The sequence below is a fragment of the Lathyrus oleraceus genome, chromosome 7 (assembly GCF_024323335.1).
Source record: "Lathyrus oleraceus cultivar Zhongwan6 chromosome 7, CAAS_Psat_ZW6_1.0, whole genome shotgun sequence".
In the NCBI taxonomy this organism is placed as follows: domain Eukaryota; kingdom Viridiplantae; phylum Streptophyta; class Magnoliopsida; order Fabales; family Fabaceae; genus Lathyrus; species Lathyrus oleraceus.
The window spans coordinates 44,164,428-44,181,360 of NC_066585.1; the positions used below are offsets into that span (position 1 = coordinate 44,164,428).

A 16,933-nucleotide genomic window follows, 5' to 3' on the forward strand; every position below is an offset into this window, starting at 1 on the left:
TTACTTCCAACAATCCTGGACAACAAGGAAATCGCAACAATCTGAATTTTTACAAGTGTTTGAAGTTGTATAAAAATATATATCAATTCCTAGAATTGAACTTCTCTATCAAGTATGAAATTCACAATATATAACACAAGTGCTCAATGATTATATTATTGAAACTTTTAGAGATGAATGAAAATGTATGCAGTAAGTTTCAAACAAAAAGTTAAGTCATAAGGAACTTGTTTTGAAAATGAGAGAGTAATAAGTTTTAATTGCTATTAAAGAGATATGGGCTTCAAATTCTGAAATGCATGTTATATATAGTGCCTTAACACATCTCTAAAAGTGTGTGTATGCATGAAAAGATGCCATGGTTAAAAAGGCATTTCAAAAAATTGTTTGCATCAAAAAATAAGTGAAGCACTACCACTGCTTCACTGGTAACCAGTTACCATAAATGGTGTAACCAGTGACACCTGAAACATTTTCAAAAATTAAGGTAGTTTTACATTTTGAGTAAATGGTGCAAATTGTGGCTGTTTAAAGTTATGTTACGTCGCTTTTAAATACCACAATTTACCAAAAACATGATGGTTAGATTCAAAATCATTTTAAAAGATGCATGAAAGGTTTAAGATGAATATGCAGGATTTTTATGTGAAATTAAGATATATATATATATATACACACACACACACACCCACACACTTGAGTTGTAATGCATATTCAACCATCTTGATTATTCCATTGATTTTTCAAAGCTTTTTGCTAATTTGAACTTGATTGCTCTAGTCTTCTAGCTTTAACTTCTTCTTTTTGTTGATGTGTTTGTCTTCATCAAAACTATAACCAAGGACAAGAAGAAATCTTCTTCACAATTATAACCACGAGGAGTACCCCGCAAGGACTACCAGAACTAGTTACTTCAGGACTATCAAGCATGATGGAAGATGTATTTTTCTCAGGATCTTTTATACACCACTGTTAAGTGTTTTAGTAGAGACCTTGATCTAATGCAAACTGAAGGTGAGAAAAACACAAGAAAGTGGGGGAAGGTAGGGTTAAACTGTGTTGAAATTTTCTTACTTTAATCCTTAAGAACTCCTGCTTCTGATGACTTTCAAACAGATGATGAACACTTAGTTCAGAGTGTGACTTAGAAATACTTAGTTAACTTCTGATTGAACTTAATCAGAGTTTGAACCGTCAGTTCAAAGTCAAAATCAAGCAAAGCATCAACAAGAATTCCTTTCACTCTGTGTTATTTTCTGTATACCCTTTATGATCAGGTGTGAGAGATTTTCTGTTAGACCCCATTCCAACACCATCGACTTGAATATCAATGCCATCTTCTAAGATATACCATATCTCATCATCAAGACCTATGATGTGAGTGTACATCTTACTCTTCCACCATTAAAATTTAGTAGAGTCTCCACTGAATGTTGGAGGTCTAGCAATATAATTTTTTTATCAGATCTACTTTAATCATGGTTATTATTACCATGAGGAGTAACACCACCAACACTACCAGGACTAGTTACTCTAGGACCATCAGGCATGATGGAAGATGTATTTTTCTCAGGATCTTTTATGCACCATTGTTAGGTGTTTTAGCAGAGACCTTCCTCTGATGCCAACTAAAGGTGAGAAAAACACAAGAAATGGGGGTTGAATTTTGTTGACTTTTTCTTCTTTTAGGTCTTGAGAGCTTCTACTTATGATGACTTTCAAACAGATTTTGAACACTTAGTTCAGAGTCGGACTTAGAAAGACTTGGTTAACTTCTGATTGAACTTAACCAGAGTCTGAAACGTCAACTTAAAGTCACTCAGAATCTGAACTCTCTTATATCTTTATTAGATTTTGACCAGAATCTGACTCAGATCTAAACAAATGATAGTAGCGGAATACTTCAAAAGCAACTAAAGTAAAAGCACATAACACAAGCAGTTTATCCTGGTTCCTCTCACAACTTGAGAGTAGTCCAATTCCCTTGTACTTCCAAGGTATTTTCACTATAACCAACTCTGATTACAACTGCTTAAGCACTCAAGAAAGATACTTCTTTACCTGCACACACACACACACACACACACATACACACACACACACACACACACACACACACACACAGACACACACATACACACACAGACACACACAGACACACAGACACACACACACACACACATAAGTATAAAACTCCCTTGCTCAAACATACAAGTTTGAGACTTCCTTACTCAAGCCCACAATCTCAAGACTCACTACAACAAACAAGACCTTAGACAGCGCTTTTTTTAGCCTTAGACAGCGCTTTAAAGCGCTGTCTAAACCTCCGCTGCTAAAGGTTTAGACAGCGCTTTTTTAAATCTTAAAAGCGCTGTCTAAGCCCCCCCCCTTAGACAGCGCTTTGGCCAAAAGCGCTTTATAAGACCCTCTTATTTTAAATTTTTTAGGTATACCTTAGACAGCGCTTTTGAAAAGCGCTGTCTAAGCCCCACCCCCTTAGACAGCGCTTTGGCCAAAAGCGCTTTCTAAGACCCTCCTATTTTAATTTTTTTAGGTATACCTTAGACAGCGCTTTTGAAAAGCGCTGTCTAAGCCCCCCCCTTAGACAGCGCTTTTGCCTAAAGCGCTTTCTAATCCCCCCCTTAGACAGCGCTTTTTACAAAAGCGCTGTCTAAGGTATACGAAAATTTTTGAAGCTTTTGTTTTAAACCACATTTTTTCCAGGTTTATAAACCAGAATTTCTACCTGTTTTCAACCAGATTTTGACAGACAATTATCACATTTTATATATGCCATTTTGGCCTTTTTCCTACCAATTTTTGGCTAACAAATATATATATATACCAATTCAAACCAATTTTGCCTTAAATGTATCAAAATATATACAAATTTATGTACACATTTACAAGTCATAACATATACTACAAATGTACACATTAATTACACAAATTTATGAACAAACATTGAGCTTTATCATGAATTGACATCACTCCTCTTTGATTTCGTCCACTTGATCCTTTGTATAAAATGCACACTTGAATTCATCAAAGTACTACATAATAATATAACATATTTTGAATTAATTCCAACTATTTAATTATATGAGATATGTGTAAATATAAAAATAACTCATAAGTTAAAAATACATACATCGGTGGGAATCTTTAATCGGCCCAAAGCAAGAGTATCTCGCATAAACCTCAACATGAAATACCCGCAATCTATTTGATTACGTTGTTGAGGACACTACATATGAAAAAAAAATATGGATTATAAATCCTAAGTTTTATCAAGTGTCATCACTAATATAATAAAAAATGTGGTAATTAAAAATATACCGCCACTTTAATCCATGTAATGGAGTTGGCGCCCCTCCTTGAGGTTTGGATATCTCGTTGGGCCCGAAAAGCTTGTAGGACGCTAATAAAATAAAAATGAAGCAATTAGAACAATTCACATAAACTAAGAAAATTTTTGAACATTCTCACTTACGTGTCAATTAGGACCTTCATATCCGGGTATGTTGTCCAATCATTTCCTAACGAGTCAAGATAATACACCAATAGTTGCACCATGAGGAAATGCACTTCACCTGCAGGAAACAAAGCAACCCACGCTTAGTACCACATCCAAGTTGCAAATACATTTAACCTGCAAATACATTTAGCAAAACAAATTAAGTATTCTCTAACTAAATTAACAAACTCTAACGAAGATAACATAGCATTAAGGGCAACCGGTTTGAAGACCGTCTAACTCTGAACCAACATCAATTGGACAAAATTTAGAACTCACCCTGCATCCTGCAATGACAGTAGAAATACCTCATTTGAGTCCTGCATTTTTCCATGGTAAACCCAAATTCATAGTTAAAACTAAGTGCAAACCAAATCCATTCATTTAACCATAACTCTAACTTGTAACATTGCTCACAAACTGTTAACAGAATGCCAACTCAGTTGAATTAACCATATCATCTAGTCAACTACCAAAAATTCTGCAGCATGGTCCAAGGCAAAAAAACCTTCTAACTTCACTCTATAATCCTGCAACAAAACCTGAAAGAGGAGGGGGATCCAATTCAAATTGAAGAAATGAACTAACCAACACGAAAAATTAAAATTCAAGGAAACCAATTAAACTGTGCAGCATGATTTATTTTATTAAATAACAATTTCGCTAACAGATTTGAAACTAACCAATTAACTGATTTGATTTCTATTAACCTAAACCAAATAACATTAGCCGAGTTTACACAAGCGGGAATCTTTTTTTCTTTCAAATTGATTAGAACATGAACTAACATTAACAACCAATATAATAGAAATCAACTAATAGTAAAGCATAAGGATAGTAAAGCTTACACTTGCCAAGTACTTGATTATAACATACGACTTGCAGTAGAACTTGCACTAACAGGTCGTCTTCAATCCACAAATAGCCATTCCATATAACTTCAATCCAACCATGACCTGCATTTGAATGAAACCTGTTCAACAGTCTAACTAACATAAAAGGTTTCTAACTGAAATTGATTTAATTGAAATCTAACAGAAATCTCAACTAACTCAAACCAACTTTCTAACTAACTCTGAATTTAATGTGAACTTTAGATGAATTCCATAATTGAAGCATTCATAGGAGGAAGAAAATTCTGCATTTTTCACTCTTCAATCTCCATCTCCAATCATTCGATCTTCACCCTCTCAGTTTCTTGATTAATCTGCAACAAGTCTTCTTCAACCTCTACTTCTACATCAGTTTTCCACAGTTCTGCACCAATCCTCCATTCTACATCAGAAAGCTCCCTTCATTCATTCTTCACGCACGCAGAGCCTAATCACAAATCAACCAGTCTTCACTTCCGAACCTCATGATCATTTTGCAATTTCACAACTGCAATGCAACACGATTCAGAAGGAAAAAGATTAGAGGAAGATGAAGGAAAGTAGAAGAGCAGAGTAAACAGAAATGGAATTGCGACGGAGGAAGATTATAATAGAACAGAAAGAAGAAGCAAGCAAAGGAAAGGAGAATGTGTACCTGAGTCAAAGCTACAATGTTTTCTAGCCGTCATAGTCACCGGAGCCGGAGCAAAAGAGTCGTCGTGACCAAAATTTTCATCGGTACGTACGATTCACAGTATTCTAAAACCTAATTATAAAAGGCTAACATCAAAAACCCCTATCCGGTTAGAGAATCCTCTAAGACCGACAAAACAAAGTATTAATGGTTTTACAAAAGTCACGACCACACCACCAATGACTGCATCTAACTAAAATATGAAATCAAAGTTTTGACAAAGAAAGGTTTCCTGTATGAATATACCAAAGGCGAGAAGAGTGACTAAATAGCAAGTCTCAGGGACATCTAATGCCCGACTAAGTATGCCCTTAATTACCTCATCACTTTCATTTTTTATATTACAAGAATCAAACTTTTTCTATTACAATATACCTATAACTATACCTATAACTATATTAGAGTTCGTTCAATCATTTTATGGGAGAAATCTTGTTCCTTTAGAATGAAAGTGAGATGAACAACACTTTCACAGTTAAAAAGAAAAAAAACTACCTATTCAATCTTCAAGTATAATCACTAAGGAAACATGAAGTTTGAACAATATTGAACATCTAAATCCAAAATGATATTTAGAGTTTAAAGTCAAGTAGACACAGACACTGTAACAAAACAATGTATGAAATTTAATACTACCTACCTACCTTTTTATGTGGGAAAACCATGTTTCATGTCCAAAATCTTATGAACACTTCGTAAAACAGCAAGGAAAGAAAAAGCCACTGCTTAAGCTTAATGCAGTGCACACTACAACTTTCATGAAAAAATAGCAATTTAAGAACTCATTAGGATTTTGGTTAGGGGAGACTCAAGTCTAAGGGAAACATCCATGGCGTCATTGTCAGCCTAAGGGCGTCTAGGCTGCATTAAAACTGATATAAGTATTTCAAGCACTGTTACAACCTGTTGCCAGGCTTACAAAAGAATATTATCTTCTCCTACCTCCCTTAAAAGTATAACTATAGCATGGCATAAGGGGCGGCATTTATAAATTTCAGTAAGTTGTAGGTTTTATGGGAGATGCGTTACGATCTTGGTTCAATCCATAACGATTACTACGTCAAAAAAACTCTTAAATCTAATGCAATTCGTGAAAAAACTTTCAAACTTCCATACTCATACAAGCCCTCATCAGCTTGGAACAAGAAACACCTCAAATAGCAAGGAATTCAACAGATAATTCAGTTACATATTCCTTAAAAACTATGCTACCTGATAGAACTTATTGTATTCTTCATAATCCCTAAAACTTTTAATTCAATTGCGAGTTACTACCAGCATGATTTCAAGAGAGCATTCAAATTTTCATTAATACAATAATACATATGCAGACTCCAATTGCAATCCGCTACCAAAAACATAATCTTAAATTTCAATAACAAAATTCAACGACAAGAAAGTTACCTAAAGCTTGGAACTCGCATTGAATCTTCCAATCCTAAAATGCTTCAAATCAACTTCATTAGTTTGCCCATCCACCGCAAGCTCAGTCAATATCTTCCCAATAACCGGAGCCATCTTAAACCCGTGACCCGAAAACCCTGCACCCAAAACCACATTCTTCCCAAACTCACCACCCAAGAAATCAATCACAAAATCCTCATCCGGTGTCATTGAATACATACAAAACTGTTTCATCACAGGCTCGGTTGAATCAACCAACCCACAAAATCTCCCTTCAATCCACTCTTTCATCTCATCCATCATCACACCAGAACCCCACGGTCTCTTATCCGGATCACACGGGTTACCGCTATGAACCGCCACTTTAATCAAACCCGGATACTCCAAACTCGGAGATCCATACAAACAAACCCTACCCAAGCTAGCAAACGTCGGAAACTCGCCCCAAATTGAGAATTTCCCTTCATATCCTTCCTTTATCCTCCAATAACAAACAAGAGTTTCCAGAGGCTGAATCGGAAGTTGAACACCGGTAATCTTTTCAACTAACTTACTCGCCCATGCTCCCACCGTTACTACACATTTCTTCCCACGAAAATTCTCACCGTTCGCGGTAGCCAAAACGACAACACCACCGTTGTTTTTGATATCCCTTACCTCAACATTGTCCTTCAAAACAGCACCGTGGTTCCGCGCCAGTGCCTGAAACATCGTCACCGCTTTCGCGGCTCTTATCACCCCACCGTGCTCTGTTAAAAGACCAGCCCAGTCATCCGGAACATCAATTCTTCCGGAGAATTTCTCCGCGACTTGCTCGCGGCGGAGGAGTTGGTAATCGGCGTTGTTTTCTCGGCAGTTTTGAACGACGGAAACAAAAGTTGGTAATCGGCGTGGTTTTCCCGAATGATTACAATGTATTCTCGTTCGCTGTTAGGGTTCGCTGGAGGGGTTTAATCGCAGGAGGGAAAACAAAAAGAACTGAGAACGAAAATAGAAGTCTGAAATTTAATTTTAATTAGACCTTAGACAGCGCTTTTGTGGAAAGCGCTTTCTAAGGTATGCCTTAGACAGCGCTTTCCAAAAGCGCTTTCTAAACCCCCACCTTAGACAGCGCTTTTGGTTTTAATTTTTTTTTTAATTGAAAGACTTTAAACAGCGCTTTCTCAAAAGCGCTGACTAAGGTCTATATTTAAAAGCGCTTTCTAAAAGCGCTGTCTAAGGGGGGGGTCTTAGACAGCGCTTTCTAAAAGCGCTGTCTAAGACCCCCCCCCTTAGACAGCGCTGTCATTATTTTTTTAGAACATTTTCCGTATTTTATTTTTATTTTAACCTTAGACAGCGCTTTCTTTTAAAAGCGCTGTCTAAGATGCGCTGTTAAAAAACCTTTTTGGCGTAGTGACTTCCTTGCTCAAACACATAGGTCTGAGACTTCCTTGATCTAGCACACAAGCAAGATACTTTTGACTCTATAACAAATTGTTTAAGAGATATGGGTAATAACTTACACTTGATATACAATCCTAGATGTAAACAAAATACAACTTAGAAAGACTCTAAGACTTAAGAAATTCTAAAACATTCACAATGTTTAATATGTTCTAACTCTAACAATATTGACATGGTAACTTCTCTTTGAATGTTAAGTTCAAAGTCTTGTGGTGTATTATAGTGTGGTAGTCTTCTTCTTAGGTTCCGCTCCTTATATAGAGAAGAGAGAAAATAGACGTTTGAGACTTTCACCAAAAGGTTGGTTAACCTTTGTACTTGATTAGACACATCAAGAAAACACATTCCTGTAAGAGGAATGATCCGTTGAAGCTCATACATCCAGGAGAGATATTTTTCCTTAAGTCTTCAGGTGATAAAAAAGTTCTAAGACTATCAAAGTTTCCTTGGTAGAATAGCTTCTGCTTTAGAGGATGACTTTCCTTCAATCTTCACTCTTCAGAGGATGATTACATTAGAATCCTATTTAGATTTTGAAGCTTCAGAGTCTTGGTCACCAGAGGCTAACTTTCTTCAGAGTTGACCTCTTTAGAGTCCGGACCTTCATCAGAGGTAGAGTCTTTAGAAGTGATCTTCAGAGTCAGAGTCTAATCTTCAGATTCAGATTTCTCAAGATTTTCTCCATATGTTCTTAATGATATAATTTTGCATACTTGAACAAATGCTAGAATACCTAATCGTTCTTTAAATACTTTGTTATCATCAACCAATTTTGGCATTAACTAATTTTGTTCCAACACAACAAACACCAGAGACAAACGATTAGTCTTCCTCTCAAATAGAGGATTGAAGTAGTTATTCTTCTTTCCAAATGACGCATTGAAGCAGTTAGTCTTCTTTCCAAACAACAACTTGAATCGGTTAGTCCCCACGCTAAACTGAGATTTTCTACAGACTCAAATTGAACCAAGGTGAGTTTTTAAATTGGGCTGAACTAACGAATCAAATCGAGGTTTTGACTAGGTGTTTACCAATTTCATTACCATATTTCTTTAATGCAACTTCCTTATTTTTCAATTGTTCCTGTTGAACACTTTATTTTAATTTCATTTACGTTTGAATTATCATTTTACGTTGTCGTCTACGCTGTCGACACTAATTCTATTACGATAATAGAATTCACCAAAAGCGTGTTCGTTGTGTATGTCTTTTGAATGTTATAGTGCTGTCGGTCATGAGTCACCCATAGTCTATAGCATCATAATTTCGTGTGGAAAAAACCTGTGCTTGTTCAATACTTTGTCAGAAGCCGTTTCTCACAAAGTTAATAGTCTGTCGAATTGAATAAATTACCCTGTTACACTAGCACATGTCTTAGGATCAACTGGTCGATCCTGCAAGTAACCCTTAGTTTTAAGGCTTAGGGAGGACCAACGGTTGTTTACCAATTTCCACAGTAAACATTAGGTTGACAATGAACCGCTGAGATCTTAAATCAGGCTTATCTAGAACAAAAGCAAGGTTTTGATCGGATTGAGCTAACAAACCAAACCGAGGTATTTACCAAGATAACCAGAAACTAAGTTAAGATTTTGAATCGGGCTGATCTCAAACCAACAAAAGCTTTTGATAGAGCTGAGCTTACAAACCAATTGGTGACTTAGAATCGAAATTCCTAAACCAAATCTCTTAAAGGGTTTAGCTTCGAACCCAAAAAAACACTCCCTTATGGATATGTTATTTAACCAAGAGAAAATTCTCTTTGATAAATTTACAATACCCTTATAGAATACAAAAATTCCTCACTAAACAAAATGACTTACTTGAAATCGATACGACTGAAATTACGTGAAAGAAAGTTGAAAATATTTTGAGAGAGAGAGAGAGAGAGAGAGAGAGAGAGATGGCTCATGTTTCTTGATGTAAAATTGTGAAGAGAATAACCTCTATTTATAGGCTAGAGGTTGGCGTAAAAAAATAAATTTCCATGTGGCAAATTCAATGTCCTAATCGATTGGCACTTTGCTCCAATCGATTGGAAGCTCTAAAAATAATAGATTATGAAATTTAAATAGGAAAGAAAAGATCCAAAGACGTTGTCATTCATTAAGATGCTGTCATAAAAGTTTAAGGATAACTTTTTCACTAACCCAATCGATTGGGTATGAGTGCCAATCGATTGGTCAGTATAATTTTTGTCCTAAATCGTTTAGACAATTTCTGATTCAACTAAAATGACTCTAAAATATTTTTAGGGATATTTTCTAAAGAAATAGAGGCTTGTTTATTTGTCTATGTGTGATTTAAAGGTATAAATTTACGAAAAAACCATTTGTGTTCTTACAAACTACGGTTCGCTCAGATGCGACAGAGTGAGCTTTCACACTTCCTCTCGTTCACACTTTGAAGCTTCAAGACTTGTCAAGTAAATCTATCATATAGACCCTTGCTTGAATATTCTTGGAGACGAGGCTTTAGATTTAATCAAGTTAAGTACCATCATCAAAGGATGTTTGAAGTGATCATCAAACCCTAACTTGTCTGCTTGCTTGTGATATTTGAATAAGATGTTATACTGGTTGCATCATCACACACAAACTTTAGTTGTCATCATTAAAAGAACTTCAAACACTCATTTTATCACATTATTGAGAGCTTCATTGATTACCTGTAAAACATGGTTCCACACTTCATTCTACAACAATTTTTTAAACAATATGGTACGTTGAGCCAACTTCAAGATAAATCTAGTTAGAGTCATTAACATTCCATTCAGCTTTACCACCTATGTTTTTATCGTTGGTGTTGCCATATGGATGACCTCCTATCACTTATTAGGGTTTGCTTCTACCTCACTCTTCCAAATAAAATCCATAAATTTGCTGGCTCTGACCCTAAAGGTACATTTCTCTAGATTGAGCCACATATTGTATTGCCAGAGTCTTTGGAACATGCGGTTAAGATGCTTGTCGTGTAGCTCCTCTTTGCCGAATTCAATGATCATTTTGTCCATGCATACTTCCAATGTTTAACATATTTCTTCCTTAAAGACCTCGTTCATCATTCTCTGGTATGTCGATCTTGCATTTTTTAGGCCAAAAGGTATCAAGTTGTATTGGTAATTTGCTTGCTCGATCATGAAATCCATTTTCTTGTTGTCCGACTCATACATGGGTATATTGTTGTGGCTAAAATATGCGTCCCTAAATGACACAAGTTTGTACCCGACCAAATTATCTACCATCCTATCTATATTTGGGAGTGAATATGAATCTTTGAAGCACACCCGATGTAGGTTCGTGTAATCAACACACAATTGAGTATATTGATGCGAAGAGACCAGAACCCTTAGGCATTCAACTAGTCCTTTATATATTCTAACGGGTAGATCAACACCTACTTGAGCTGACCCTATTTGGTTATCATCGAGGTGGACAAATTCGAACTCACAATCCATAATAGGTTTCAAGGTCTTCATCTTACCCCCTGTCGATGTTCTAAGCTCTTCGTGTTGTAGGATTTCGTCCATCCGTACGTCACGATTGAGTATATTGATTGCTTCACAGACCTTCATCCTCATTTTCTCTAAGGTGACAATGGTTTATAAGGGGTTTTTCAGTATTGTCTTATGTATAAGACGAGCTTCACATAGTTAAGTTGTAACATCGATTGGCTTACCCAAATCACTGTGGTATTTCATCTTCAGATGGACCGTAAAGGCTACAACATCTAACATCATCAGAAGTGATCTTCAAAGAATGTTGATGTAGACGTTTTCACAAGGGACTACGAGGAAGTGCAAGTTCACTGTCCTCTTGTTCCCCCCTTCATCGAAGGAAACTAGTAGGTATAATTCTTCACATTGCCTAGTTGAAGAATCATTGAATGCTAGAAGGAGCCTCCCTTCACTTGACCTCAAATCTTGCTTGCGTAACCCTAACTTCATGAAGAGTCTGAGGTATATCAGGTTGCATAAACTTCCGACATTAATGACGATCCTCGATACTTAATGTTTTGCTATGGTGACGGTTATAACCAACAAAAGTATCACATATCATTCCCTTTCCTCTTAATTTGAATCATTGATTTGGGGGAGCTCTAAGGTGGAGGTTCTCTCTTGCTAGGAAATTTCCCACCGATCAAATCGATGATTAAAATTATAGCCGATTCGGAATTGGAGGAATCAAAGGTGTTGCTAGAAATGACCTCAAGTTTTGCTTGCGTAACCCAAAGTTCATGAAAATTTCGAGGTATATAAAGTTGAATGAACTTCCATCATCAATGGTGATCCCTGGTACTGAATGATTTGTTATGGTGGTGGTTACGACCAACAGAAGTGTCGCGTTAGGAGTTCCATCTACCTTATCGTGGTCTTGAAACCCTGAAATCGACATATCCTTCCTCCGCCTCTCGATTTGCATAATTGATTTGAGGGAACTCTACGGTGGAGGTTCTCTCTTACTAGGTAGTTTCCCACCGATCGAATCAACGTCGAAAATCAGAGCCGATTTGGAATTGGAAGAATATAAGGTTCTTTTGGAAACGAGATTAGGAGTTGTTTTCTTCATCTTAGCGTAACTGCTACGACGACCATGACTTGAATCAGACATATTTTATTATGTAAATTCACAGAAATCAAAAGTCAATTCCCACAGACAACACCAATATTCCGTTCGACCTAAAGTTTGCGTCACTGTAGATACGAGGTATTATCCGTTTTGGGTGTGAAAACCCCTACAACTTAGTATTTTAAAAGGGTGTCTCATTTGATTGGAATGTATGCGTTTTGTATATAAACCACCCTTAATCTCGATTCTCAAGTAATATGAGATTATTTTGGAGAGTCCGGAACAATAGTAAACAAATTGTAATCAAATAATCATTGTACAAGCTTTAAAAAAATCATTATACAAAAATGAAGCTAGCTAGAAATTAACTGTTTGTACAAATGCTAACTCAGTTCCCTTGAACAGAAAGTAACTCACGAGCAACATCCTTCAATTCAAGAATGCTTCCATTGCATTTTGATAAAAACTCAACTGCTTGTTGCTTTGTTAATCTAATAGTGACTCTAATTCCCTCTTTTTCTACTGATTCATCTTTACTAATACATCTTCTTTTCTCATATTCTTCATTGTTTTCTTCTCCCAAAATGGTTGGTTCTGAATCTACAAACCGAACCTTTTTCTTCACTGTCTTGCATGTAGGTTGCTTTTTGGTGAACTCATATTTGTATACAACTTTTGTTTGCTCTACTTTTACCTTTTTATGTGATGTTTTAGTTTTAAAGCAAGCAAACATGGTGCTAATCATTTTTACTCCCTAAATAACTTCTTAGTTGTGTTATCAAAGAAAGGATGAGAAAAGTGATATGACAGTAGGAAAATGGAGAATACAAGAATGATTTACATACTTGATCATTTGGTTGAACGTGAAGTGTCAATTGAGGCACACAAAAATAATAATATTGAATGGTGTTGATTAGTTTTACCATGTAAATTTTGTTAGCCAAGGGGTATCAACTCAAGAAATTAATTAGTCAAGTCAATAAGCTTTATTAGTCAGGCTTAAGTGATTGACTGTAACCTATTCTTCCAGATGTGTTCTATTTAATATTATAGAAATCAAAGTAATATATATTTTTAGAGACGTAAGAAACAATTAAGAGCAAAATTTGTTATCTTAAATTATAAATATAATATAATAATATTATAACAACAACTTGAAAAAAGATTAAATAAAAAATCAAAGTAAAAGAAAATGAACTTCATATTTATTAACACAATTCGTAATCAATGATATTTATCTGTGTGCCCATAAAGTAATTATAAATTTTTATTTTATGAATTAGAGTTAGAGTCTTACGATATATATATATATATATATATATATATAATATATATATATATATATATATATATATATATATATATATATATATATATATATATATATATATATATATATATATATATATATATATATATATATATATATATATATATATATATATATATATATATATATATATATATATATATATATATATATATATATATATATATATATATATATATATATATATATATATATATATATATATAACTCAATTTTAGAATGATATTTCTAAAATTTTCGCACTCCTCAATTACCTACTCAAAACAACTAATTGAGCTTAAAATTTGTTCGGAGATTTTATGTAATATGAGATATATTCAATAATCATTGTCTTGATGAATATCAAATTCTTATAAAGGCTTTCTGCAAGACAATTACATCCAAGACAATTTGGAAGATATATATATATATATATATATATATATATATATATATATATATATATATATATATATAATACTCCTAAAACTTCCGTACTCCTCAATTACCTACTCACAACAACTAATTAAGCCTAAACTTCGTTTGGAGATTTCATGTAATATGAGATATATTCAACAATCACCGCATTGACGAATATCAAATTCTTATGAAGGTTTCCTGTAAGAAAATCACATCCTGACAATTTGGAAGGTACATCTCCAACTTAACTTTGAGAAACATGTAACAAGTCCAAGCAATGAATCAACTTGTAACTAATGACCGGCTAAATTAACATATCAACTACATTATCTAAAGTATGAACCTTTTTAAGTAATATCTGTCCTGATACAAGTAATTCTCTGATCTTGTGAAACCTCACATCAATATGCTTGATCCTGGTATGGAACACCTGATTATTTGCCAATAAATGACACTTTGACTATTACAATGCAACAAAATTCCAACTTGCTAAACACCCAATTCTCTCGCCAATCATGTAAGCCACAAGGCTTCTTTGGCAGCTTCACATTCCGCCTTGTAGTCCGCTTCAGTTATCGACATGATCAATATGGATTGAATCAATGATTTCCACCAAATAAGTCCTCTTGCCAAAGTAAAAACATACCTTGTTGTAGACCTCTTATCATCCATATCATCGGCATAGTCTAAATCAACATATGCTACAACTGAAGGATCACACTATTCACTTCTAAACATGATGTAACCTTCAAGTACTTGCAAATCTAGTTGACTTCTTCCCAATGACCCTTGTATGGTTTGTACATAAAATTATAAAATTGACTTACAACTTGTAGCAAATCCGGTCTAGTGCAAACCATATCATACACTAAACAACCAACAACACTAACTTAAAGAACCTTTGACATATACCCAACTTCTGTACCAGTCTTTAGACATTGATCCAATGTGAGTTTTAAGTGATTCAACATTGGAGTACTAAAAACCTTCGAATTACTCATGTTAAACTTGTCTAGCACCTTTTCAACATAACTTTATTTAAAGAGAGTTATAATTTTCTAGCACTCTTATCCGTGTGAATTTCCATACCAAGAATCTTCTTGCACTTATGTATTTCAGGTCAAACTCCTTTTACAACATGATTTTAAGTTCATTTACATCATGTAAATGATTAACAATAATTAACATATCATCAATATACAATAACAAGAAAATAAAAAAGTCCTTATCAAGACTCCTAACATAAACACCACAGTCATACTCACACCTTCAATTGCTAATCTGAAGCATGTATGAATCAAAGAGCTTGTACCATCTCCTTGGAGATTTCTTTAAACCATATAAATATCTCTTTCATTTACAAACTAGCCTACCATGTCTAGTGTCACTGAACCCCCTCTGGCTTCTCCATGTAATTTTTCTCAACTAGATTAGCATGAAGAAATGAAGCCTTCACGTCCATCTATTCTAAATGCATGTGTTAGCTAGCTACCAAGGCTAATACGACCCTGATAGAAGTATGTCTAACATCTGAAGAAAAAATCTCATCATAGACAATCCCTTTCTTATGTGAGTACTCCCTTTATACAAGACAAACTTTGAACCTTTCCCCTTCTTTTTTTATTGTTAATGTTGGATTTCTCTTAAAATCCCACTTACAACCGAAGACCCTTTCCCCCTTAGGAAGTTGAACAAACTCCCATGTTTGACTTTTCTTCAAGGACTCCATATCCTCCACCATTACACTTATCCATATATCTTTTTTATAACCACCTATAGCCTCTCGAAGGGTGGAAGGGTCTCTAGAACTAATAGGAAGTGCATAGTCTGTTAAATCTTCATACCAATATATTTCAGGTGTAAGTATTGAGTGCATCTAAGAGGGGGGGGGGGGGGGGGGGGGGGGGGGGGTGAATTAGGTGTTTAGATATTTTAGAGAAAAGTAACAAACTTTTTCCTTTCAATTTTACTGGTTTTACTTTTACTGGTTTATGAAAAATAAAGTGACGAGTTATTTCTCTGGTTTAAAAGATTGAAGTGATACGCAAAAAAATAAATGCAGTAAAGTAAATGAATACAATGAATTATACTAGTTTACCTTTCCAATCAAGGGTACATCTAGTCCCATCACACCTTGTGAGATATTTTCACTATTGTTTAATCTTTGTGTACAAGTCTCACACCAAAAATTCTCCTACAATCTTCTAGCAACAATAAAGAAGCATTACCACTTCCTTGATTTCCAATCTAAGAGAAAGAACCATACTCACTCTTTTAAAATCTCATTATCACAACCATATAAGCAAGTTTATAACAGACAAATAGATGAAATAATTTTTGACGAGGGTGCATGGTGATAAAATGAATGTTCTGGTGGTAGTTAATGATGGAGCGAAATCAACGGGATCAAGATTTTCTATTTTGGGTAAAGATATCCAAAATATGGAAGTTGAGAATTCAGAAGAGGGGAAAATAATGAGAGAGAATATCTCGTAAAAGATTATGTAAATTTGGCAGAGAGAGAATGTATCAAGTGAGAACATAAAAAGGAAGATTATAAATGGACCTTCTAGGAAAAGTGCATAATTTCCATACATAATTGTATATAAAAAATCTAATGATATAAAAGGCATTTCTTAGGTACCATGTGATAACATTAAATGACAATAAGGGAATACTTCTATCTCAGTTGTTGAGAAACTT

At 34.8% G+C, this 16,933-nt stretch overlaps 1 protein-coding gene and 2 long non-coding RNA genes across 3 annotated transcripts; all 3 read right to left on the reverse strand.

Annotated features, from left to right (window-relative positions):
• Positions 1 to 3,375: 3,375 nt before the first annotated feature.
• LOC127106510 (uncharacterized) lies at positions 3,376 to 3,974 on the reverse strand. Its single transcript, XR_007795415.1, has 3 exons — positions 3,797 to 3,974; positions 3,494 to 3,593; positions 3,376 to 3,421 (listed from the first exon to the last, which is right to left on the reverse strand). It is a non-coding gene; the product is annotated as an uncharacterized LOC127106510 (long non-coding RNA).
• Positions 3,975 to 4,024: 50 nt separating this feature from the next.
• LOC127106511 (uncharacterized) lies at positions 4,025 to 4,894 on the reverse strand. Its single transcript, XR_007795416.1, has 3 exons — positions 4,592 to 4,894; positions 4,366 to 4,473; positions 4,025 to 4,059 (listed from the first exon to the last, which is right to left on the reverse strand). It is a non-coding gene; the product is annotated as an uncharacterized LOC127106511 (long non-coding RNA).
• A 1,578-nt stretch (positions 4,895 to 6,472) lies between these two features.
• LOC127101930 (probable sarcosine oxidase) lies at positions 6,473 to 8,712 on the reverse strand. The gene is made up of 2 exons (XM_051039356.1): positions 8,647 to 8,712; positions 6,473 to 7,414 (listed from the first exon to the last, which is right to left on the reverse strand). Exons 1-2 carry the CDS (start codon positions 8,710 to 8,712, stop codon positions 6,488 to 6,490), a joined length of 993 nt encoding a protein of 330 aa, XP_050895313.1. The 3' UTR covers positions 6,473 to 6,487.
• Between the last annotated feature and the right edge of the window lie 8,221 nt (positions 8,713 to 16,933).

Excerpts from the sequence above, each read along its gene's own strand:
- LOC127101930 (XM_051039356.1), bottom strand. The coding sequence starts at position 8,712 with ATGCCAAAATTGGTTGATGATAACAAAGTATTTAAAGAACGATTAGGT. Across the intron at positions 7,415-8,646 it reads GTATTCTAGCATTTGTTCAA|CGAACGAGAATACATTGTAA; the intron begins GTATGCAAAATT and ends GAACCCTAACAG.